At 40.8% G+C, this 23,847-nt stretch overlaps 6 protein-coding genes across 6 annotated transcripts; 2 read left to right on the top strand and 4 right to left on the bottom strand.

Moving 5' to 3' along the window:
* Positions 1-934: 934 nt before the first annotated feature.
* On the bottom strand, positions 935-1,464 carry BCR41DRAFT_375938 (hypothetical protein; the record flags this gene model as incomplete). Its single annotated transcript, XM_022026995.1, has 2 exons — positions 935-981; positions 1,032-1,464. The coding sequence occupies 2 exons, from the start codon at positions 1,462-1,464 to the stop codon at positions 935-937; spliced, it is 480 nt and encodes a 159-aa protein (XP_021875292.1).
* An 8,771-nt stretch (positions 1,465-10,235) lies between these two features.
* BCR41DRAFT_242503 (hypothetical protein) lies at positions 10,236-12,575 on the top strand. Its single transcript, XM_022020132.1, has 6 exons — positions 10,236-10,875; positions 11,001-11,082; positions 11,284-11,408; positions 11,521-11,639; positions 11,733-12,029; positions 12,124-12,575. Exons 1-6 carry the CDS (start codon positions 10,513-10,515, stop codon positions 12,239-12,241), a joined length of 1,104 nt encoding a protein of 367 aa, XP_021875291.1. The 5' UTR covers positions 10,236-10,512; the 3' UTR covers positions 12,242-12,575.
* BCR41DRAFT_365307 (hypothetical protein) lies at positions 12,129-12,976 on the top strand. The gene is made up of 2 exons (XM_022026140.1): positions 12,129-12,583; positions 12,659-12,976. The coding sequence occupies exons 1-2, from the start codon at positions 12,346-12,348 to the stop codon at positions 12,877-12,879; spliced, it is 459 nt and encodes a 152-aa protein (XP_021875290.1). The 5' UTR covers positions 12,129-12,345; the 3' UTR covers positions 12,880-12,976.
* Positions 12,977-15,299: 2,323 nt separating this feature from the next.
* Positions 15,300-16,615, bottom strand: BCR41DRAFT_375935 (kinase-like domain-containing protein; the record flags this gene model as incomplete). Its single annotated transcript, XM_022026994.1, has 3 exons — positions 15,300-15,854; positions 16,137-16,488; positions 16,530-16,615. The coding sequence occupies 3 exons, from the start codon at positions 16,613-16,615 to the stop codon at positions 15,300-15,302; spliced, it is 993 nt and encodes a 330-aa protein (XP_021875289.1).
* Positions 16,616-21,553: 4,938 nt separating this feature from the next.
* Positions 21,554-21,820, bottom strand: BCR41DRAFT_402382 (hypothetical protein; the record flags this gene model as incomplete). Its single annotated transcript, XM_022029305.1, has 2 exons — positions 21,554-21,564; positions 21,673-21,820. The coding sequence occupies 2 exons, from the start codon at positions 21,818-21,820 to the stop codon at positions 21,554-21,556; spliced, it is 159 nt and encodes a 52-aa protein (XP_021875288.1).
* An 860-nt stretch (positions 21,821-22,680) lies between these two features.
* On the bottom strand, positions 22,681-23,060 carry BCR41DRAFT_365294 (hypothetical protein). The gene has a single exon (XM_022026139.1). The coding sequence runs from the start codon at positions 22,928-22,930 to the stop codon at positions 22,712-22,714; it is 219 nt and encodes a 72-aa protein (XP_021875287.1). The 5' UTR covers positions 22,931-23,060; the 3' UTR covers positions 22,681-22,711.
* Between the last annotated feature and the right edge of the window lie 787 nt (positions 23,061-23,847).

Below are 23,847 nucleotides of genomic sequence, written 5' to 3'. Positions count from 1 at the left end.
TCGAGGTAAGCTGATATTCTTATTCCTTTTGTTCGTGCCCATTGAAGTAGAGGCTTCAGTATCTTGGTGAAAATCAAAGGTGCTAGGGAGAGTCCGAATGGTAGGACCTTGAATTGGTACAGTTGTTCCCTCCATTGGAATTGAAGATATTTTCGTGATGCTGGGTGTATCGGCACATGAAGAAATGCATCGCTCAGATCTATACTGGTAAGATAATCGTTTTTCTTTATTAGATTGCATACTTGATGGATTGTCTCCATCTTGAAGTGTTGTGTAGGTAAGTACTGATTTAATGCTTTCAGGTTTAGGACAGGTCTTTCGTCTCCAGTCTTTTTGGGGATTGTGAAGAGCGGACTTGTAAATCCGGGTCCACTCGCGAATTCTATTGCACCCTTCGTTAGCAAAGCGGACACTTCGTTGTCCACACTCTTTGTCGCCTTCTCCGATAGCGGGTAAGGTGGAGGATGGGATGTTGAAATTGGGGGTGCGTTCAAGAGCGGGATAGAGTAACCTTCCTTGACTATCTCTAGGAGTGTTCGATCTTTTGTAACATTCCGCCATGCGTTTAAGAAGAGTGTGATTCTTCCCCCGACTTTCTCTCTTGTCGTCGGCGGCTGCTGCTTCGGTCTCTCCGGCGGCTATCTGATCTCCGGTAGCTGCCGTCCTTTCTTCGGCTGTTGCTGTCTCCTCGCCTGTAGTTGTTGTCCCCGTAAAAATAACAGCCTTCGTTGCTTTGTTGCCAAATTTGTAGTTGTAAGACGAATTAGAGTTTGTCTTATTTTTTCTCTCTGAACTACTGCTAGTTTGAAACTGTCGGGGGCTGAAAAAATTTTGTAAGGCTTTATTGGTCTTAATTTCCTCCTGGAATTTAGTTGGATCCACAAGTTCCAATGATGTTTGCTTGTAGGTTGAGCCCATTGCGGCATGAAGATTTTCAAGTCGCATGTTGTTGATCCTGTCGATCGTACCAGTAATCTGTTCCTGCATAAGTGTGACAAAGGTGCCGCAAATGTCGGCGATGTCTTCGGTACCCATTTTATCATCGATTTCCATGGAAGTGATTTGGTGAGCGAACAAATGTAGTGGGCGAGTAAGGTTGAGTAACCGTTTTTGTAGCGCTCGAAGTTGTTGATCATGATGTTTTTGATGGGTTTTAAGAGAAACAGCTGAAGGGAGCTTGGGAGGTTCATATGGCCAATGAATGTTTTTTGGAAACTGTCTGAATTGTTCCCAAAGCTCCTCGTCGGTAATGTCTTGTTGAAAGACGGAAGAAGGATCTTTTGGTTCCAAGAAGGGGAAGCGTTCGAGATCATCTTGTGTGGGCTTGTAAGTTTGAATGAGAGTAGGGGTCTCCATGGCTGGATCTTGTTCCTCCTTGGAGCGCTGAAGATCAGCGAATTGGCTAGCCAACGTAGCCAGTTGTTGTTGAAGTGAAGCGATGGTTTCATCTTGAGTGATAGACATAAGGGGAAGTAGCAGTAGTGATCTAAAACGAATGCGGATACGTTCCTGGCGAAACAAAAGAAGATGCAGATCCAACTTGGTAGCAGAGCAGATTTATATAGTTTATTTCTTTTATTTAAGGGTAGTTTTCTGAAAAGTTCGCTAAATTAGGCAAGATAACACATATATGGTCCTGGCTCGATGGATAATAGTACTCAACTCTAGTATTAGTACTAGTATGTCATACTAGTCCTGAAATACTAAAATCTGTACACTCGGGATTGTTTTTGTTATTTTGGTACGCAGTACGAGTATGTCATACTAAATTTTCGTTATTTTGGTACGCAGTACCAGTAATACTAGTATGCCATACTAGACACCTGATACTAAAATCAGTACGATCTTTGAAGGAAAATAAATAAAACCTTAAGTCTGATTTGATAGTGAGGAAAACGTTCATGCTTGTTAAGATATGCGTACAAAAACCTCAGTGAAGCCACATTCGTTTTTGCTTCTACTTTCTGTTCTTATGTCTTTTCTGAGCCCTTGACTCTACAACTGTTGCAGGTTGCTTCCTCTTAGCCATTTTGGCAATCATATGAGGGTTTTGCTGATTAAGCTTTTTATAGTACTTATTGATCATTGCTTTGAAGTCAAAGTCTTCTTACCTAAGTTGCGAGTTGTGCTCATCGTCATATCCTTTCCACTTAACTGTGTACAGTGTCTCTCCCCCCTCAGAAGTTTCATGACTCAAGATAGCTTCGACTTCATAATGATCATCGGCATCATTCGAAGCATCAAGTGGTCGATCCACTAGCTTAAGCTGTTCAGGAGCAAAATTACGAGGTAGTAGTTGTCTCATCGCGTCACGGAGAACATAGGTGCCACGAACAGTGCGACGAACGACTTGAAACGGCCCAATGTACTTATTATCAAATGTACTATTAGCCAAGGGGTCTTTGATCATCACATAGGCGGCAATAGGGAAGTCAGTTATAAAATGATTTGAGTTGAATTTATCCACCATTTTCTGCTGCGAGGCTGTACTCTTATCTGCAATAGCAGGGAATACAAGGTCAGTAAGATACTTTAAGCGCTCATTCAATTCTGACTCAGATAACAATCGTGATTCCGATGCCGAGAAGTCAGATATGCCGGCGAAATCTCGACCATAAAACAGCGAAAAAGGCGCCGAGCCATGAAGGCTAGCTGCTCTAGTATTCATTTGTAACTGGACCATAGGAAGCTGGTCATCCCATTTAGTAATTTCGCCTTGGATAGATTTCTGCAAGAGATCTTTAAGGGTACGGACATTACGTTCTGCTAATCCATTGGCCCGAGGATGATAACGCGTTGTAAGACTATGATCAACCTTAAGCTTGGTCGCTAACGACCTGACAACAGAGTTGACAAATTCAGTCCCATCATCACTCTGGATAATTTTAGGGAACCCAATGGAGCAGAATAATTTGAAAAGTCGAGCGGCGACAGTAACCGCATTCCGATTAGGTATTGGTTCGCTAAAAATAAACCTCGTGCATACATCTACGGCGAGAAGCATATTCGTTGCCTGCGTCACTGACAGGAAATTGGGCTAGGTCAATGGCTATGTGCTCGCCTGGTAGAGTAGCATGTATCGCTTTGAGTGGATGGTAGCCTTTACGCACGATATTATAGTGCTGGCAAGCAGAGCATTGTCTTATCCACTGATTGCAGGCTTCACGCATTTTGGGCCAGTTATATCCTTGCTGCTGTAATGATACAACCATGGCATTAATGCCAAGATGTCCAAAGCTGTGTGTATCTTTCAAAAGTTGCTTTTGCTGATCATCAGTAGGCGTCACTTGTTGCACTTCTTGATCTTGAATCTGGTGCACATAAGGTAAAGAAGTATTAAAACTTTCAATCCTTGGAATAAGATCTGCTGATCGTGTAACTATTGAAGGATCAGTTGTGTCAATGGAGCGTAAGCTGCGTCTTGTTGATATTGCAGATACTCTTGTAGACTCTGATTGAGAAGACTCTGGATGGGTCGGACTATTTTCTCGGGCCCATAATTCATCAGGAAAAGCTCTCGATAGCGCATCAGGAATAATGTTCAGCAATCCAGGTCTGTAGATGCGTAAAGTGTCCTTTGACGTTTCTCAATTTATCCAAAGGTGCTGCCAAAGTACTAAAGAGGGGTATGTATTCTCTGAAGTGGTTAAACATCCCAAGGTATCTTTGTACCATATTGTCATCGGTGGGAGGAGCCCATGATTGAACATTAGCAACTTTTTCTGGATTAATCCTTCTACCATTTGCATCGATGACGAACCCGAGCAACAAAACTTCCATGCGGAGGAAATTGCTTTTTTCCTTATTGATAATCAGATTGGCACTTGTCAATAGTTTGATCACCAATTTGACATGTTCAGTGTGCTCTTCAATGCTGTCGGAGAAAATGACAATGTCATCAGCATATACGCTAACGAAATGAAGATCTCCAAGCAATTGAGACATTCCTCTTTGGAATATACTGGTCATAGGCTTCAACCCAAAAGGAGCACGAGCAAACATATATTGTTTGTTCATATGCTTAAGTGCCGTGTAGGGTTGGCTTTTCTCATCCAGAGGTAATCTATGATATGCTTGTGACAAGTCAATTGTAGTAAAATACTTATGACCTGCAGCTCGTTCCAATATTTCGGAAATGATAGGGATAGGAAAGTTATCAATATCCACGAGCTGCTTGTTCAGCGTTCTTGGGTCAAGACAGACTCTGTATTTAATAATTTCGCCTTCTAAATTCTTCCTTGCTGCTAGTGTGAGAGAGTTATTATAAGGATTGCCCTTAGGCGCCTCAACTATAACTCCGTTGTCTAACCAATTCTGTACGGTGGTATTGACTTCATCCATTTCTACTTGCCCGTAGAACCTACGAGAGCGTTCTTGGATCACACAGTCATCTCTGACTTTTAGATGGACTCTCATAATGTCTAGTGGACAGTGACTCTTAGGGTCAATCTTGCTATTAGAGCAAAGGAAGGGATCAATGGCTAATAAGAGCTGCTTCTTCTGTTCGACGAATTCAGTTTCTAACTCTTGGTCTTTCATAGTGGAGGGCACAAGTGGCGGTTTACTTTCATCATCTAAGAAATCATCTGCCTTTTCAGCAACAGTTGTAGCTATGCCATGGATCCCAAAGCCCGATGAGGAAGTCGTAATAGCCCATAGGCATCACACTGACTCTGCATTCTACTGTTCGGTGATTACAAGAGAGAGTAATAGCATCTACTGTGCCGACATTTTGAAAACTAGTAGTGTCGTCTGCAAATTTAATTACAGTATTTTTCGAAGTTGCAGTCCTTATTTTGAGGTCTTTGGCTACTTCTCGATTGATGAAGGATACGTTGGAACCAGGATCAAGTAAAGCCGTGTGCAATAGGCCATTTATAGTTATGGGAACAGATATTCTGTTGTCTTCCGGTTCAGGTCCTCTATAACCAATATTTCTATTAGGTTTGGGATCCGCATAATTGTCATGCGGATGTGGTGCTTTTGATTGTGGTTTTTTAGAATTTGATACAGCACTTGTCGCTGCTATTTTTAAGGGATGGTTTATAGACACAGTTTTGTGGATCAAAGATGAATACTTAGGTGCATCTAATGAAGAGCCGGTAGGGCTGTCAACATAAGGGGAAATGTCCATACGCTTAATTGCAAATTCCAGATCATTTCCAATAACATCGTTATAACTATCTTCTTTGATCTGAGTTATAGCGGCTACTTTATAATTGCTCTTCGGATCTCTTCTAGCTCGCTCCTTTGCTTGAGCTTGCTTATTTAGCTCGGCAAATTTAGTAGGCTTGGTATGCCTGAAGCAGTCAGCATCGGCATGCCTCCTTTTTAAGGAGATGCATACCGGATCCTTGCACAAAATGACAGCACTTTCATCTTTTCGGGCTCTCTGGCCCTGCTGATATGGATGTCTTCGGTCCTTCCGGGTGTCTCGATTTCTCGATGTAGGACGGGATGTACTCCTTTGGGGTCTTGTAGGTGGCGAGATTCCAGTCATAGAGGATGGAGCCTTATTGGTCTGCAATCCTTTTGTAGTGAAGTTATTGATGAACCAAGCACAGGGATTATTCTTTTCACCCGTAAGAACGCTTGGATTCGCTCTAATAAAATCCAACAACTGATCTATGTCCTTTATGGCGTCTAAGGACTTGAATTCCCCGAAGACTCTTTCCTGACCGGCATCAGACAACGCCGTTATGACCTTGCCGTAAAGGAGCACTCCCATGGGCTGTAGCCCACCGGCCTCGACAATTGACTCTATTCTGTCCGCGAAGGTATTAGCATCTTCGTGAGGCAAGACAGTAAGGTCTGTAATTTGGCAAGTGATCCAGGATCGAATTAAATCGAGCTTCAGGATCAAATGGATGCTCCTTTTGACTTGCTTCCAAGAGCGATCGCCATAAGCTTCTGTCTTTATCAGGCGGTTGTACTTGCTATCCAAGCGGATCTGTTCTAGAGCAAATCCCATGTACCGCCAAGCTAAGTCCTCGAAGAGATCGTCCGTCAGGAAGTTATGGTAGTACGTCTCGAAAGCCTTGAGGAAGTCGATAACAGTCCTTGCCACCTTTAGAGCTATTTCTTTCTCAGGTACATTGTCCAACTGAAATTTAAGCGTAGGGGCATTCGCTTTCTTCTCCAGCTGGACCCTTGAGAAGTCGATTTCTTTGGTACTTATGTCTAGGACAGGGATCCGTTTGTAGTTGAAAACTCGGATCAGTGCAGCATGTTTCTTGATATCATAATCAGGTGCGATATCAAGACTACCGCTGTCCTGCATATCAACATCGCTGGGAAAAGAAGTGGCTCGTTGCTTGACAATCTGTTGACGTTCCTTGCTGATGACTTCCTGTACTTCAAGATGATCTTTGATAAGCTTATAATGAGCTTCAGCCGCGTCATAGTCTTCTTGTAGGGATTTGAGCTGATTGTGAAATTCTCGCTGAGCTTCTTGCTCTTCTGGGGAGCGAGGTCGTAATTTAGATTTTTGGTTATTATTGTAGTTGGTGAGCAGGCGAGTTTTTTCGTCCATACATTGCTGTCTTTCCGCATCAGCCTCTTGGAGAGACTGTTCAAGTTGCTCCAATAAGGCTTGGGGAGACAAGTTTACTTCAATTGTCGAGGGCATCGCAACGGTAGGGTTTTGAGCTTCAACGACAGAGGAAGAGGGAGTGGACTCGATTGTAGTAGAGTTCATTGTTTTTTTTTTTTTTTTTTTTTTTTTAAAAAAAATGATTGAGTGAGGGTGAATTAGAGATTTTTGGAAGGTGAGATGAATCTGTGGATTTCTTGATGAATTGAGTGTGCTCGAAAAAGGTTCCGATTTTTATTTTTTTTTTATTTTTTTTATACATATATATACGAGTGCCATCATCTCTATCCATGTTAAGACGCAACGCGTCAGGATGGCATGGTTTGTATACCACGTTCCAAATTTGGAGGCAAATTAACAATAGATCGCTCTGATCTGCAGGAATCCATAATTACAGTCGAGTCTGATTTTTATAGGCGTTTTCTTAAGAAAAACGCCTACAAATTTGATTAAATTGACCTCCCTAAATGTTTATTCTAAAATGACGTTTGGAAAGTCACACAATTATATTTCTCACATGACACACTTTTTTTGTTAGCCTTTACATCCCTTTGCAATCAAAACGATGCCAAACAATAAAAAACTCCTTCTCCTCCCCACTAAGTATGATAAAAAATATACAAAGCGCGAGCTGGAAGAGCTCGACCGCACTCATGAACAAAGGTATAGTGAGCTTTTAAAGAGTACCCGAAAAAATGACATGTCCGCTGTTATTTTGCTCCCAAACCCCAAACAGTTTGAGATCCCGATGTCTAGGGTCTCATACTCCCTTGAAAAACAAGTTGAACTATTGGATATTCATCATTACCTTGAACAGCGGAAAGACTGCCTCTCAGTCAAGCTTTCTTCTAAATCTTTCGGATGCTTAATAGGAGTATACCTTCCAAAAAGTAGCTTTCAGCGATTACTTCATAATGAAAACAAAATTCGAGCTGCAGCCGAGGTATACCCCCCGGGCTCACATTATATCGTTGAGCGAAAAAACGCGGTTCTCGAAGAAGTCCTCTACTACTGGATACAGCGACAACGAAAGAAAAGTCGGTATATCAACGGCAAGATGCTCAAACACGCAGCCAATGTAACATACACGGTTCTCTGTGATCTTCAAGATGAATCAGGAAATACACTATCTGAAGCACAGCCATCATTTTCGGCTTATTGGTTCGATACTTTTAAGAAGCGTATTTCATATTGTCAACTTCATGGAGAGGCAGCTTCGGTTGACTTGGATGCAATTGAACCTGAGCTCGAAAAAATTCGCCAGATCTGCGCTGAGTACACCCCTGAGAAGTATGGGTGATCAATATGAATAATCTGGATTGGAAAGTGAATGAGAAACGTTCATCCCTTTATTGATCACCTCCTACTGATATAAATAGGACAATCTCTAATTGATAACTAATAATTGATAAGTGAAATTACTACTTACATGTGACTAATATGTCACAACCCCCGATAATATATTTAATTGCGATGAAACAGGGTTCTATTTGAAAGAGCTGGATTCCAAATCCTACACGATACCAACCTCCAAAACTGGTGCCAAAGCTCTCAGAGAATGCAAGGTGTCTATCTTATTTTGCATCAATGCCTCTGGCACTTCTCTCTCTATGGCCAATACAATGACTTCATTTAAGCCATTAGTCATCGGTAATACATTGAATGTAATAGTCCATGTTAGCTGTTATTTTTTCTTATTTCTTTTCGTGACAATTGCATTTGTTTGATATTCGTTAGCCAAACACTTCGCGAGACAAGTCGAACAAGATAAGGCATTGAAAATGACTATGGAAAAGCGGATTCAGGATGGATGAATCGATGTATATTCATCAAGTGGTTGCAAAAGTTTGATGATGAGCTCTCGCAACCCACACTTCTTCTCCTTGACTCCACGACAGCGCACAACGACATCGACATGCGCGTTCCAGAGGAAGGGATCCCTTGGAGGCATATCCGAATACAGCGACTACCAAAAAACTCGACTCCAGTAACTCAGCCTCTCGATGCTGGGGTGATAAGCGTTTTCAAGCGGGCGTTCTTGGAATTGCTTACTTCCGAAACGTATCTCGTTCAGAATTTTGGCAACAAAAAATCTATTTCTAAGCATGGGCACTGATCCCTGAGGCATGGAGTCACATCAAGCCACATACGCTTCGAAACTGTTTTGCCAAAACGCCAATCCTTCCGACTGAAATGTGTGAGCGGCTCCGTTGTCAAAGGCCGGCAGTCGATGAGGAAATGCGGCCGCTTATTCGACATAACCGATACAAAAATCAAGAGAGAGCATACTTCCAGTAGTTGATCGCTGAGGTCTCTATGATCAAAGGCTGGCATTTCGAAATAGTACAGAAAAAGGATGAGCAAGAGCTAGTTGAAGAAGCCCTGCAACAGGAGAGGGCTGTGGGAGATAGGACAAGCAGCGAATACGTAGCAGAACCTAGTAGTGCTACTTCCAACCCTGCTGAAGCTGAAAGCTCACCGCTTGCCGATATGGATATGGATGTGACCTTTCAAATATTGAAGCGTTTAGCAGAAGATCACGAAGTACTCAGTCATGAAGGCCTTAAACGCATCAGACAGAAGACTAGCCAAGGCTCGGCAAAGAAACGGAAGATCCGAAAGATAGCGAAGGACTTGGTGCGTACTTGTGCAAGCTGCAGGGATGAAGTGGATACTGACACGTCGAGTAGTTTTTTTTTTTGTTATAAGAGTAAAAAAATAATGTTTCTCATCACATGTCATGTGAGAAATATATTTGTGTGACTTTCCAAACGTCATTTTAGAATAAAACATTTGGGGAGGTCAATTTAATCAAATTTGTAGGCGTTTTTCTTAAGAAAACGTCTATTTTTCTAACGCGCTGCATTTGTTTTGATCATCACTTCTCTCTCTCTTACATTCTTACATTTGCTGTCTTTTTTATTGTCATCGGTACCAATACTCTTTGCCTCACTGTCTTGTCATTGCGCAACTGCTTCTCCGTGATCGTCATTACTCAGCTGCTTTTCACATACGCAACTATTTTTTACCAAGGTATTCATTCTATTTAGTTATAATTGATCAATTGAAATGTAAAATGTATAAAGTCATGACATTATCCCATATTCAGCCACAACTCTCCTCACCATTAATCCTTGCGTCTCTCTCTCTCTCTCTCTCTCTCTCTCTCTCTCTCTCTCTTGTCACTGTTAATAATTAATCATTGCGTCTCTATTTTCCTTTTTTAATATCTAGTGCAATCAAGGCTACCATTTTTTTTTCCGTCACTCTATCACTAAATACCTTTTTTTCACACACTCTCTCACATACCACTCTTTCTTTTGCTCATTTTCATCACTCGGTTCGCCTCAGATTTCTTTCCTCTACTCTAAGGTATTGATATCTTGCCAAGTTGTAAATGCTGTATCATGTAGATGGTGCTTGGATCGATGGACTTAATGGGGGTGCCATAGAGATATAGATCTCTTATCCTCATACTCCTCTGTCGGCCCCTTGGCGGGAAGAGATGTCCATCAGGTGCACTGTCGGCCCCTTGGCGGGTGCATCAAGGTACAGTAGATGCATTGTCGGCCCCTTTGGCGAGTGCATCAAGATATCGTATATAAATGTTCCTAGATATTGTTAGTTTAATGTTGATTATGGTGGACTTAGTGGGGGTGCCATAGAGATATAGATCTCTTATCCTCATACTCCTCTGTCGGCCCCTTGGCGGGAAGAGATGTCCATCAGGTGCACTGTCGGCCCCTTGGCGGGTGCATCAAGGCACAGTAGATGCATTGTCGGCCCCTTTGGCGAGTGCATCCATTGAAGTTTCATTTTAATTTGTTACTACAATTGTTTCTGGCCATAACCTTTTGATTTTCTATTTTTGCTTAATTTTACATGAAGCTGACTGTTGGTAACCTCAACCTAGGCTCGACATGGCTATCCCCCCAGCTTATGCCGGTACTACTGATGTACTCCCTGAGAACGTTCCTTCGATTCCATACTTGGCAAAAACAAAGATTGCAGCTTGGAGTTTGACGGGCTTCTTTGCTTTTACTGGACAAAACGAGTCAAGTTTTTTTACAGCATTGAATGATATTAATTCATTTAAGGGAGCACCAAGGGATGTGCGATCATTTTGCAAATCCATTTTGGATTTTTACAGTGGCATCTTCGGAAAAGAAGCAATTGAGATTGCAAAAAATAGCATTAAAAAGGATGTGAATAGATCAATGATGGAAGGTCAAGAGCAATTGGTTTTGCAATCTCGCGTTAAAAATGGTCTTCGAGAGGAACTGGTATGCTTTGAAATGATAGGAAACATTGGATGACTGCATGTGATGAATCGTAGAACTATTTCACAAATCGGTCTAACCTACTTCTTTATTTTCATCCTGACTGCATCTGTATTGTTTTCACACAGGCAAAAGAACAACAGACCAGTGAACCATGGATCACAGCAATATCAACACCAATAACACCTACCTCAACAGCTACAGTAACAGGTTTGTTATTATTATTATTATTATTATTATTATTATTATTATTATTATTATTATTATTATTATTATTATTATTATTATTATTATTATTATTATTATTATTATTATTATTATTATTATTATTATTATTATTATTATTATTATTATTATTATTATTAATTATTCTTTTTTTTTTTTTGTGAATCAACAAAATACCAACATTAGCATCGATGGATCAGAATGGAGAAGCTTCGACCTCCAAGAAACCACGCTCCCCTACTAAGAGAAGGAAGGCCATGTGTGCTACCGAAGAGCCATGGAGCTCACTTACTAAATCATTGATGAAAATTGTAAGATCTGTAAATCCACATTTAGTGCTCTTCCTAACTATGTGTAAAGTGACTCATTATTCTACAAATGTATAACTAGATTAACTGCGAGAAATGTGTTGAATTTCCACAGAAGTCTCCATCAATGAACCCACTACATGCAGAGTTGTTTGATCATTCTGTCAACATGTTGAAAGAGTACCAAGGACAAAGCGAGCAACAGAAAGATATTACAGTGGTCAAAGATGCTCAGTAAGTTAATCATAGTATGAAACATTACTGTTATTAGCTATTCCTCTGTGCATTTCAAACGGAGTCTAATGTGCATTAACAATGTCCATATAGAGTCGCAATGAGCTGTGTTCTCAATACATTATCCAAGAGGGCATGTGACCACTTCGACAACTATAACAATGGCTCTGTGTTAGAGGAAGCAATAGAACAGAGTCTGATAGAGGGCTTCACTGAACATCCTTGCCAACAAGTCCTGAAAAATTATATTCCAATTCTTGAGGAAGTTGATGTAGAGGACTTTATTGGTTGTTTGAAGACTGACTGGGGCTTACTTGAAGGTAGAAAATCCAAGCCTCCACTGCCATCGGAACTGCTTGAGGATAAGGTTATTGAAATTTTAATATTGCTGTAAGTTTCGAACTAACTCTCAATCTTTAAGTCCTACAAAAATTGTATGGTACTATTTTGAAACATATTAACATTCAAGAATCCATTAATATAGGTGCAAGTTCATTACGCACCCACCATTTGGAACTGTTGCCCCATCTGAGATGGACTGTATGCATATTTGGGTTTCTGTATTTGCAATGCTAACAAACAAAGTCACCCTACATACGTAAGTAACCAATACAGTATTGTCCTTGATGCATACATTTGAATACTAATATGTCCAATCTCAAAATGCAAATATAGGGGTGAAAAAGCCCTCGAGGCATCAAAATTGATGCGCCAACTACAGACATCAGAATATGGTGATGTTAGCGATGCTGGTCGAAAAGCCGATTGCCTCTTTATGTTCCAGCAGATTGAGCTGTCAAATATCGAATTTAAATGTGAAAATATTTCTCCAAGAGAAATAGCAATCCAAAATCGAAAAAATATAAGACTGGCTCGCTGTATTCAGGAATCGCATGTAGCCATTGGTGTTACTTCATCTTCTGTTCACGTTGCTGACGTTGCTGGTAAGTCAACAGCAACAGCTTATGAGTTGCAAAAGAGCACCTTGTTATGGCTTTTACTAATCTACCCCACAATAGGCTTTGTTGGGATGTTTTACCAGGTTAGGCCTATGGGAGAGATTGCCATTGCTGGAAGGATTGCCCCAGAGACAGTCCACCTGCCAAGAAACAAGGGCGACCTTCTGAACTTCTTAGAGGACAGTTCTTTAGCAATCATCTGGAACTTTATTGTAAGCCATTTATGTAGCTATTTCGTAGTTGTCACTCACATTGCAACCACTAAAATACATTATTATTAGGATTCGCTTGAGAAGCAGGCTCCCAAATTAATGACAGCAAAGGAGCGCACCGAGTCAAGTAAGAAGAAAGAGAAGTTTGTCCAATCTGTCTCAAGGCCAAGAGATACCACTCCACCTCCACCAACAACCCGACTGTTTCCTAATAATATCACTCTTTCACCAACTAAAAAGAGGGAATGGTCTTCTATGTAAAGGAGTTCATAATGCTCTGTAAAAATATAAGATTGGTCCACAATAAAGAGTTTTCGCAAATCCAAATACACATCAAAACAGACATCAGGAAGGAGAAATAAGCCGCAACCAAATTCTAGTTTTTTCCCAGTTTCTGTCCCGTTGTTGGTTTTGATGTTTTAGACATCAGTCAATGTTCCTGATGTATGCTCTGGTACTATGCCCGAAAATAAAGAAATTCGCAGACAGTCTAAAATAAAAATTATGGTATGTATCATACTGTAATGATCTTCACTCCATCCACTATTCACATACACAACCTTGGAAAGTCTCTTATCATGGGTCGTTATACTCCCATCGAACTACGTGGTCAGGTTGTTGGAATGATGAAATGTGTTAAACCTAGCTCTGAGATTGCCAACTCCAGTTGAATGTCAGGACCGTTCAGATGATAATCCAAAGGTACAAGGAAAGGGGTACTGTAGAAACCAAGCCGATACCTGGACGCCCCAAAAAAACTCAATGATAAAGATGTCAGGCATGCAGTAAATCTTTATCATAAAGACAGACGTGCCCCACTCGTTGATATTTTAAATCAATTACCAACAAAAGTATCTACTCCATGTCTCACCATTAAAAAACGAACGCGTATGAGATGTTAAGCATTTTGCAGAGCGCAGGCTGTGTGTTTCTCCATTAGAAAACTAACACGATATCAAATGGTCCTCTCCACTTCATAATATCCATGCTCCTCAGCATCCATGGTATAGGTTGCATTTCTCTGTAAGGGATAAGCAAGAGCGGAAAGGGAAAGATGAAAATGAACGCGTATGAAATCTTAAGCATTTCGCAGGGCACAGACCATGTTTCTCAATTAAAGTTAATTTTATTTAATAGTCATGTTTCTCAAACTCAAACTCATGGCCGTATTAATAGCGTTTGAATAAACCAATCATTAAGGTGCGGTTATTAAAAGGCATACGCTTGAGCTCATTGGCGACGTTTGAAGGAACTAATGAATTATTTTGTATTAATAGTTGAAGCAAGCCATCATTAAGGTCTAGTTATTCTATGCTTTAGGGGTTGAGGAAACTCATCATGGGTATCTGGTTATATAGTTGAAGGGGGGTGAATCTATTTGACAACCCGGGTTGTCACTCTTATTTGACAACCCCCCCCTTAATTATTTTTCTCAATTTTTTTTCTTTGCGTGACAACCCGGGTTGCCAAATAGTAAAATATCTAATTTGACAACCCCAAGCTCACTGTTATTTGACAACTGGCAAGATTATAATGTGAAAATCATTTCTATTGCTATCCCTCAGCAACACGAAATCCCTCCAGCAATCTAAAAACTTCCATCAAATAACAAACTTTTTTTTTTGGTTACGAGGTGTTGTTTTTTATTACAACTGATTTCTAAAACAAGGGTTTGCTTTATAGAAAATGTGCCTATACGGGTAACATGCACTAAGGGGTTTTTGGATATATAAGCATACATAAATTCGGAGTGGTGATGCGACGCTTGATGGCGCATGCGTAAGACGCGGAAAGGAAAAAAAGAGAGACAGAAGAAGCTATAACCACAGTCATGATAACGGAGTGTTGCCACCATTTTAGAAATCCAGCTGAGAAAGGCCCTCCAAAAGTGCAAGAGGGTGAAGACTTGTCATGTGACAGGTTGAAAAAGACAATTTTTCTTCTTTTTTTGACAACCCGGGTTGTCAAATAACAAAAAAGAGAAAATTGAAGACCTGGGTTGCCAAATAAGCCGGTGTGACTGCTAAATTAGGGGGGGGTTGTCAAATAAGAGTGACAAAGCTTAATTCGGATAGTTATCACATGACAATAAACATTTTTGAGCACACGACCATGCGTACACAAATCGATATCCATGATACTGTAAGTAGAGTCGCTCATTTCAGACCCAATTGGATTTTCTCGACCTGAGGAATACTGAAGCGCAACTTTAAGAGATGGTTTTACATTTATTGACGAAACTTAATATCCGTAGTTATGTGAAAATGCAACAAGAGACAGTACATCATTATTCTTTTTTATCTTTCAGCACAAATGTATTTTTGCAAAATAGATCCCATATCCTTTTCTATGGAGCTTTTTCTTTATTTCCCTTTTTAATTTTTGTGTTTTTATGGTGAGATCCCTGCCCTTTTTTTTTCGCTATTGTAGCCAAAATGATGGTGCTGATTCGCCGTAACTAATATTGAAAACCATAGTAAAAAGCCAGACTATGCAAGTATTTTCTCCAATTCATCCATCTCGTCATTCAGCCTTTTTCTGTCGTCCATAAACTTGGATAGCCCGAAATCGATTATTTTGAAATGTCTATCTTGGCCATCTTCTTGGATAAGAATATTCCCTCGATGGAGGTCACCATGAAGCACTTGAGCTTTGTGGATTGCTGACAACGCTGTTCGGATTTTCATGCGATCCGCCTCTGTAAGATCCTTATTCCTAATGTTAGTACCTGCATATTCTGTTACAAGAATAAGATCAATTCCATCCGCTATGCCTGCTATCTTCATACGGGGGATATAGCGACCTTGAAGATGATGTAGAAAACTGTAAACCTTTGTCTCATGTTCTAGCTGCTCCATGGCATCCTGACATTTCCAGTGGTCTTTCCAAACAGTACACTTCTTGACTACAACATCTTCTCCTTTCCAAGTGGCTCGAAATGTTGCAGCGCATTCATCTTGCGAAATGAGCCTCATGTTCTTAAAAGATGGAACTGTTACTTTTTGTCCCCTTGCGATATTTCCCTGAGACTGACCGCTATTCGCCTTGATTCAGTTAGACCTTGGTAAATTTAGACCAAACAGGAATAAAGCTCGTTCATTAATGCAACTACAACAGGCGCATCAACTACCTATGAACGATATAATTTGTCAAACCTTCTCAAAACCTTGCCGAAACTCCACCTAGTCTCCCGAGGCTCCTCCTCAGCAGGGGCTGGCGGTCTGTAGTCACTATCACCATGATCTGGAAGAGTCACGTTGTTGATTTCCTGCTCGCTCGGGGGATCGGATTTCCCATTTGGATCACGGTTGGCCTCTCTAATAAACCAGGTAACTCTGGAGCAATGTCGGATTAGTTTGGCTGTGATAGACAGTTGGTGATACTTCAATATCTCGCGTTTGATCACCGGCGTTATTAATGTGGAGTCTTATAAACCAGGTTTGCTCCAGAGAAGTGAGGACTCCATAACGGTATCCGTTGCACCACATGTAGCCTAAAATTTGTCGCAATGGACGAACTGGCCCTGCCGATTCTCGATCACTATTTGCGTTGTAAGCATCACCTAGTTCGATGCCTTGATTAACAAACAACACATAGGGTTTCTTCACTTCAATGGGGAACAAAATTCTTCCTGAACTAAGAAGGCACTGACTATCAGGTTCACCGCGGTGTGCTGCCCTAGTTTTTCGTGTATCAGTCCGAGGCTCAAGTTGATAAACATTGCTGTGATCGCCGACTCTTCTTCGAATACTCTTCTTTTTTGGAAACTGGGCGGCTCATACAATGGGGTATCACTTAACGTCATATTGCGCACACTATCCAAAAAACCAGGCCATGCGTGTATTGAATCTGGAGACACTAAATAACGGTTACGTGCAGTGCTCCTAATCGATTCGATACAACCGAAATTGAATGGGATTGAATGCATTCGATTCAGTTTCGGCTCAGGGTAAGTTTGTACCGAAATTGAATGCTCCATTCCTGTATCGAATCGAATGAATCGAATGTGTTGAATGATACCCTTAATGTGTAGCATGGGTCGTATGATTATATCGAATGCATCGAATGTATCGAAACCGTTTACCGAATGTATCGCAGCCGATTTACCGAATGCATCAAAACCGATTTTTTAAGCGCATCGAATGTATCTATGCACTATTTAATACGACTATATCGGCTTTTTGAATAAAAAACTTGACAGGTTAGAATGGGCTTACACAATTTGATGCGCCACGGTACATTCGACTAACGTTCAAATGTTGGAAATATATTTAAATTTTGACTTATCACTTATAACGAATGTATACAGAACTATAGCAACTAATTTATGGGAGAACATTCATCCAAGAGTCCAGGATGACCAAGCGCTGGATCGTCGTAGGGCTAAGGCTATTTCTTTCAGGTGGCAGGAAGAACTTGGCTTGCGAAAAGCATCTTTCTGCCGGGGTTGATGTCACAGGGACTGCAAGATAGTCCTTTGCCATATTCGCCAAATTGGGCAAGCGCTCCTTTTGTGATCGCCAGTACACTAACTCTGGAGGCTCATGTTACTAGCAACTAGAGAACTTCCTTCTCGAACGTATAATTCAAGCTCTCCACCTTTTTTCTTGATACCATAGCGTCTCATCTCCATTTCTTCTTCAGCTGGGAGCTGACTTGGGCCTTCTTTGCCCTTATATTCATCTTCCCAGACCTTCGTTACCATGTCTTGGCTGCTTTGAATATATTCACCCCATTCGTTAGCTTCCCACCAGTCAAACCGCATCCTCGGGTCCATAGCAGTGGCGACGGCATAGACCGCTGAGGAATCAGTTTTAGAATAATAACGCAAAAGCTTCTTTAACCCTTGACCTGCTGCGTTTTTTAGTGGAGGATCCTCTTCTTTTTCAATATAATCTTCTAGGTGGTCGATCATGTTGTTGTAAGCAGACATGGCTCTGTTGATTGTCGGGTATCCCAGGCTAGAAGACACCGTCGCTGTGATATCATTAAACTGGCTAAGCAAAATATGGAGGTTCTTCAGGTATCCCCATTCTTCGTCTTTCAGGGAGAAGGCCGATAAAAACGGTTCGTTCTGGCACATGCTCTGGTAGGCTAGCCTTAACGCTATTGCCCTATCCACCATGATGAAAGTAGAGCTCCAACGTGTGCAGTTATCCCTTTTCAGTTCAAGGCTTGGGCATTTCAGGATAGCGCAGACCTGGCCAAACTTGTCAATTCTTTGTGGCGAAGCTCTATGTATAAGTCGATATAAAAGGTATTTTATAGTTAAGTTTCATGATTCAAGTTTATACTGTATTTGCAGTCAAGATTATATAGTAATACTGACCTGATCTTAACAATGCCTTTTCTGAGTTTCTGTAATGTACTCAGCGTTACAAGCGTTAACCCAACCGCATCCTCACACTCATTGTTGTTCACGTAGAGACTGTCATTTTCAGGAGCCAAGTCATTCAAACCACTTGGGCCCAAAATCGCCTGAACTGCCAGATTAATGATGTGTCCAAGGCATGGCCCATGGTATAAGCCATCCTTGAGCGGCCTAATGTTTTTTATTTTTATTTATTTTTATTTTTTTTAAGAGAAGCGTTAGAGATAACTCATTACTAGATGCGTTAGCATTATTGAAAGTGACTGAGAATTACCATTCTACTGCCTTGGGATGCTTTTCAAGCTCTTGGATCATTTTGGACATATTTGACGCATTGTCGGTGGTGATACTTAGAAGCTTGTCACCAATTTTAAATCGATCGATGACCTTAGCCAGAGATTCCGCTAAGTTCTCACCTGTATGCGCTCCATACAATGGCTCAAATCCAATGACCAGCTCTTGTTGGCGCCAGTCATGATCAACCCAGTGAGCTGTTACCCCCAGGAAGTTGCCTTGGAAAGGGCTTGTCTAGCCATCAATGGTCAGTGATACCTTGTTAATATCCTCAAATAAGCTTATGACTTGATGCTTCATGTATTGGTATTTTAGCTTAGCCTATTTTTAATCCATCTTTTTGTCAGTGTTTGGCTGATGTTTGTTATAAAAAAAAAATAATAATTGAAGAGTAATAATAATAATAATAATAATCATAATCATAGTAATAATAGTTTTACCTTGGTTGCCATGGTGTCATCAGACGGTAGCTTTACTTGAGATGCTGTAGCCATTGTAGCATGGACTAGAAGCTCCTGGAGAGCAGTGCTTTTGACAATCGTAAATGGCTGCTTTGTTGTGATAACGAATCGGACAAGCAATTCGTCAAATCTCGTAGGGTCAAATACTTTTGGCTGAGAAAATGAATTAAGCATCTTGTCCATCGGGCCTTGCTTGGAGAGACTGCCATCATTGGCATTGCTATCTTTAGTGATGCGATGTACTTGCCACAGATGCTGGATGACCCCTGAAGTTGACATATTCGATGAACCAAAGGTTTTCCCGCAGCTAGGGTAACAGCAGCGCATACCAGAGCCACTCTTAGTTTTAACACGCTCGGCCCACTTGTTCTTCAGTGACCACGCCCAGCTTCGGTTGATCGCCGTGCTGCTTGCCACGCTGGAGCTTCCCACGCTCCTCGTCACTAAGCTCTCATTCATCACGCTGCCGCTCATCACGCTCTCCATATCCATATCGTTGTCAGGTGCGTCAAAGCTGGCAGACATAGAAGTGTTACCAACGTCAAAAACCTTAAGTTCATGTATGATAAAATTGCAATGGAGGTATTAATTTAAACATTAAGGTTAAGTTTTTTCCTTCTTTTCTTAATACAAAGTAATATGGCAAATGTATTCAATATATACTTCTTCTTCTTCCTCCTCGATAATTCGACGACGTCGTTTACTCATTTTAAGAGGTGTTTTGGGCTGAATTGAGATAATGCATGAAAAGGAAAAGAGAGAAAAAAAAAAAAAAAAAAAGGAAAAGGAAAGGAAATGAGGCGAACTGAAGCGAATACAAACACATTTGTTGTCCTGATGCCGCAGTTGAGTATTTAAGTATAACGCACCAGATATCTCGCACTCGTTGTTAGGCTTTATTTTCTATAAACATGTGTTTTAACCTTATCTTCATGGTAATATTTTTCTTAATCCACGATTTAAATCCACATTTTGATTAAGAGTGCCGTGAGAAAAAATTTATAAAAATTTTAATCGGTTTATCAATGTACCGAATGATTCGGTATATCAAATGAATTGAATCGGTACAATCGAGGCACCGAATGATTCGATTTACCGAATACATCGAATATTCGATACATTCGATTCGGTTTCGACAATATATATTCATTCGGTTTCGATTCGATATGAACCTTACCTTGGTCAATTCGATTTCGGTTCGAAGGTGTATTGAATCGAATGTACCGATTAGGAGCACTGCTTTTTTAGTTTCTGGGATTTAGCAAAGAGGCAAAGCAAACATCCCACGCCCTAAAATCTGTCGCCCTACGAAAGTTACCAAGAGGACGAAGACCTTACTTGCTCGTTACTTTGATATTGGGAAAATTCTAACCTTAAAGGAAGGCCAGCGTTTCATCAAATCGACTGGCGGAGTACAGATTCACGTAGAGAGCGTCCGAAATTACCTTGCACAAGAGAGCTTGAAAGAATATGTCAAGCGAAAGAAGCAGGATATCACTGCGAATCAAATTGCCGCACGGTACCAGTTCGCAAAGGATCATTTGAAATGAACCGTCGACGACTGGAAAAACGTTATGTTCTCTGATGAAGTCGTCATCAGCAGGATAGGGCCCTTCGGACGACAATACTACTTTAAGAGACCCAGAAACAAGCGGATACTGCCACATCAAGTTCAAAAGAAAAAGCAAGGTGGTGGCGGCAAAATTATGATATGGGGTTGTGTGACATATTACGGCCTAGGTGATGCATGCTGGCTTCAAGGAGGGCTCAATTCAGTAGCGTATGTTGATGTGCTAAAAGACTATGTATTCCGATCACGGGATTGGTATAACATGGACGTGGATAAATTTGTTTTTCAACAGGACAATGCCAGAGTCCATACGGCTCGCACCGTTATGAGATATGTGAAGAAGGCCAAGCTCAAGCTTCTGAAATGGCCTGCAAATTCTCCTGATCTCAACGTAATAGAAAACATCTGGGCGCGCGTCAAGAGAGAGCTTGAAGACTATCCAACAGCTCCGAAATCCATCGACGAACTGTGGGAGAGATTCCAAGACATATGGTGCAAGATTGATATACAAGAAATTCAAGGACTGTATGAAAGCATGCCCAGGAGGATAAGGAAGCTCTATGACAACAAAGGAGGCTATATAGACTATTAAGGCGGAAAATATGAAGAAATAAAGTTCGAGATGTCATTTTTCAAAAAAGTGTTAGAATGGAAGGCGCAATTTTAAAAGTTTCTAACAGCAGCCTAAACCGCCTTTACTTAAAGCTGAAACCCGCTACAGGCTCTAGTGATATACCAGATTGTATACATTTAACTTCAGGGCAAACGCAGGTAATATGGAAGAGATAGAAGAGAAAAACCAGAAAAGTGACAAACATGCGAACACTTTTTTGGAGGACTGTATTTTGAGAAGTAATCCAGCTCAGCAATCATTAATACAAATGAAGGACTTAATAGCAGTGTGGTCAAAGAAAAAGAAAAAAACGACTGTGTGAGAATGTCGCTTGCAACGAGTAAAGAGCTTAATGATAACGAGAAATAAGCTCAATCACAACCGATGCAACCTGGCGCGTAAACTACCAACATGTGACTGATGTCACACCTATCTTATCCTGTGGCTAATTATCGCGTCTTTAAAAGAAAAATAAATAAAAAAAAAAAGTTAATTAATTAAACGCGTCATTGCATTAATCATTGCCGATGAAGCAAATAGGAACGTGACTTACCTGCTGATGGACGTTGGACAATGATGTGGATGGTTTTCTTTGCTGGGGCCGCGCCAAAGACCTCAGAGATGTCGCTTGCAGGGTCTTCAAGCTCCTTGGGCTTTTTCTCCTTTGCTTCATTTACAGCGTTTTTAATTGTTTTATCCATTTTAAAATAAACTTTATCGGTTTTTTTTTAAAATTGTTCCAATGAATAAAAAAATTTATCCAAAGGTAAGTTAAAAAGTTGGCCGAAAAGGGCTGAGAAATTTATCCAAGTGGTCATGCGGAATTAACCATGACTTTTGTGGGACATGGAAAGGACATGGTGTTTGGATATTTGTGACAGTCGGTTCGGTTATTATGTTTGATAACTTATAGGATAATTTTATTAGCTTAAACGGATAAAGCTTATTTCCCATCGGAGCAATGCAAATTGAAAATGGATAAATGTTTTTAAAATGGATAAAACAATTAAAAACGCTGTAAATTACTGAAGAGAACCAATTAAACAAATGAGTCTTACTCCAAGTGGAAGTAGACGGATCTATACCGCAATAATGTAAAACCAAAAATAAAAAAAGATGGATCATTAGACATAATCAATGATTAAATGCTTGCATGCCGCAGTAACAGGCACAATTAGAATTTAACGGCCAATAGTCGTTGGACAATGACATGAATTGTTTTCTTGGGTGGCGGCTCGGTAAAGATGTCAGCAATGTCGTCCGTTGGGTCAAGCTCGGTTGGGGAATCAATCGCGCCCAGAGCCTCGTTCAACAGTGAATAGAGCAAAAATTGTCTGTTCGAAGGGGTGGAAATGGTTGGCTATTAATCGAATAAACGGAAGTTGTGTAACACAACCATCGAAGAGAAAGATTGGGAAAGCGCCAATGGAGATTCTGATTTAAAGGTTGTGACGGCATTTTTGGTCTCTTCGACTGCTACTTCGACATTTTGTAGAAGAAACTATCGAAGTGAACGAAAATCAGGCGGAAATATTGGACAACCTAAATATTTTTTCTCTATTCTGCACCACATCACGACCCAATAGCATTGTCTATGTGATTCCCTCTATTCGCTGCTGAACGAGGCTCAGGAGAATGGGTTGGTGCTTGTTAGCTGCAATGACAGGATGAGAGACGCGCCACAGGGTGAGTTCATCAGCGGCGACATCATCAAAGCGAGGAGTCTTCTCAGCCTTGATGTGCTTCTTGAGGCCATCAACTGTCTTGGTAGGGTCAATCTCGCGAAAACGCGTTTGAGGTTGATTCTCCATCCACAAGACAGAATAGGGTAATTTGGTTAGTGGTTATGGTGTTGTGTAGCATTGATGAAGAGAAAGAGAAGGTTCTTAGGGTGTGAGTTGAAGTGAGAGCATAGGAAAGAGCGAAAGGAGTAGAATGGTGGCAAAAAAGATGATGTGTTCTACCTCACTTGTCACAGGTGAAAACTATTCAAGACCTCCCATGCATGTAAACATCTCTACACAACCCAGACATGCAAGCATGATCTCACGACTCCATCCTCCTTCACTTCCTTCTTTTCATTCCTGTGCCAGAAAAAAAAAAAAAAAATAAAAAAAAAACAATACTAAATGCAACTGAATAAATGATCCCTCAATCACTCGAGCAGAAATGACAAAAACCAATTGACCATTGGTCGACGCGCATTGTAGTTGAATGAGTAGAGTACCAAAACAACAATTGCACAAAGGCAAGGAGACACATGCGTCTAATTTTTCTCATCCCTTCGTCTTCTGTCTTTCATCTTCCCTCTCCTAACATTCATCCTTCATCCTTCAGCACATCAGACTATTCCAGCTGCATTACTTTTTTATTAGTCCGATTCTCGAATCTTTTGAGGCGTACATGGATGTAAGAGACAGACGAACATGACTGGGAGCATGTAAGAAAACATTTTTTCACACTCATCACTGATAAACATTTCTTTGACAACCATTCTTCTCTCAGTGGTGCGGATAGGAATACCATCTACGACCAAAAAGAAAAGCAATAGACCATGTTTAGCAGCATGATTTCTCCATCACGCAGTGCACTCTCGCCAGCACAGGCTCTGAGACTCTTTGACTTGTATATGCAGGGTACACGCACGATAGAAGACGATAGCATCCTAGTGACAGAGCTATGCCTCGATGCTGACTCTGTACTGTCTCGTATTCATGAGTCTTGGAAA

Source organism: Lobosporangium transversale, assembly GCF_002105155.1.
Source record: "Lobosporangium transversale strain NRRL 3116 chromosome Unknown BCR41scaffold_87, whole genome shotgun sequence".
NCBI classification, from domain to species: domain Eukaryota; kingdom Fungi; phylum Mortierellomycota; class Mortierellomycetes; order Mortierellales; family Mortierellaceae; genus Lobosporangium; species Lobosporangium transversale.
Note: the sequence above shows the minus strand (reverse complement) of the source record. Positions and strands in the feature narration are given on the sequence as shown.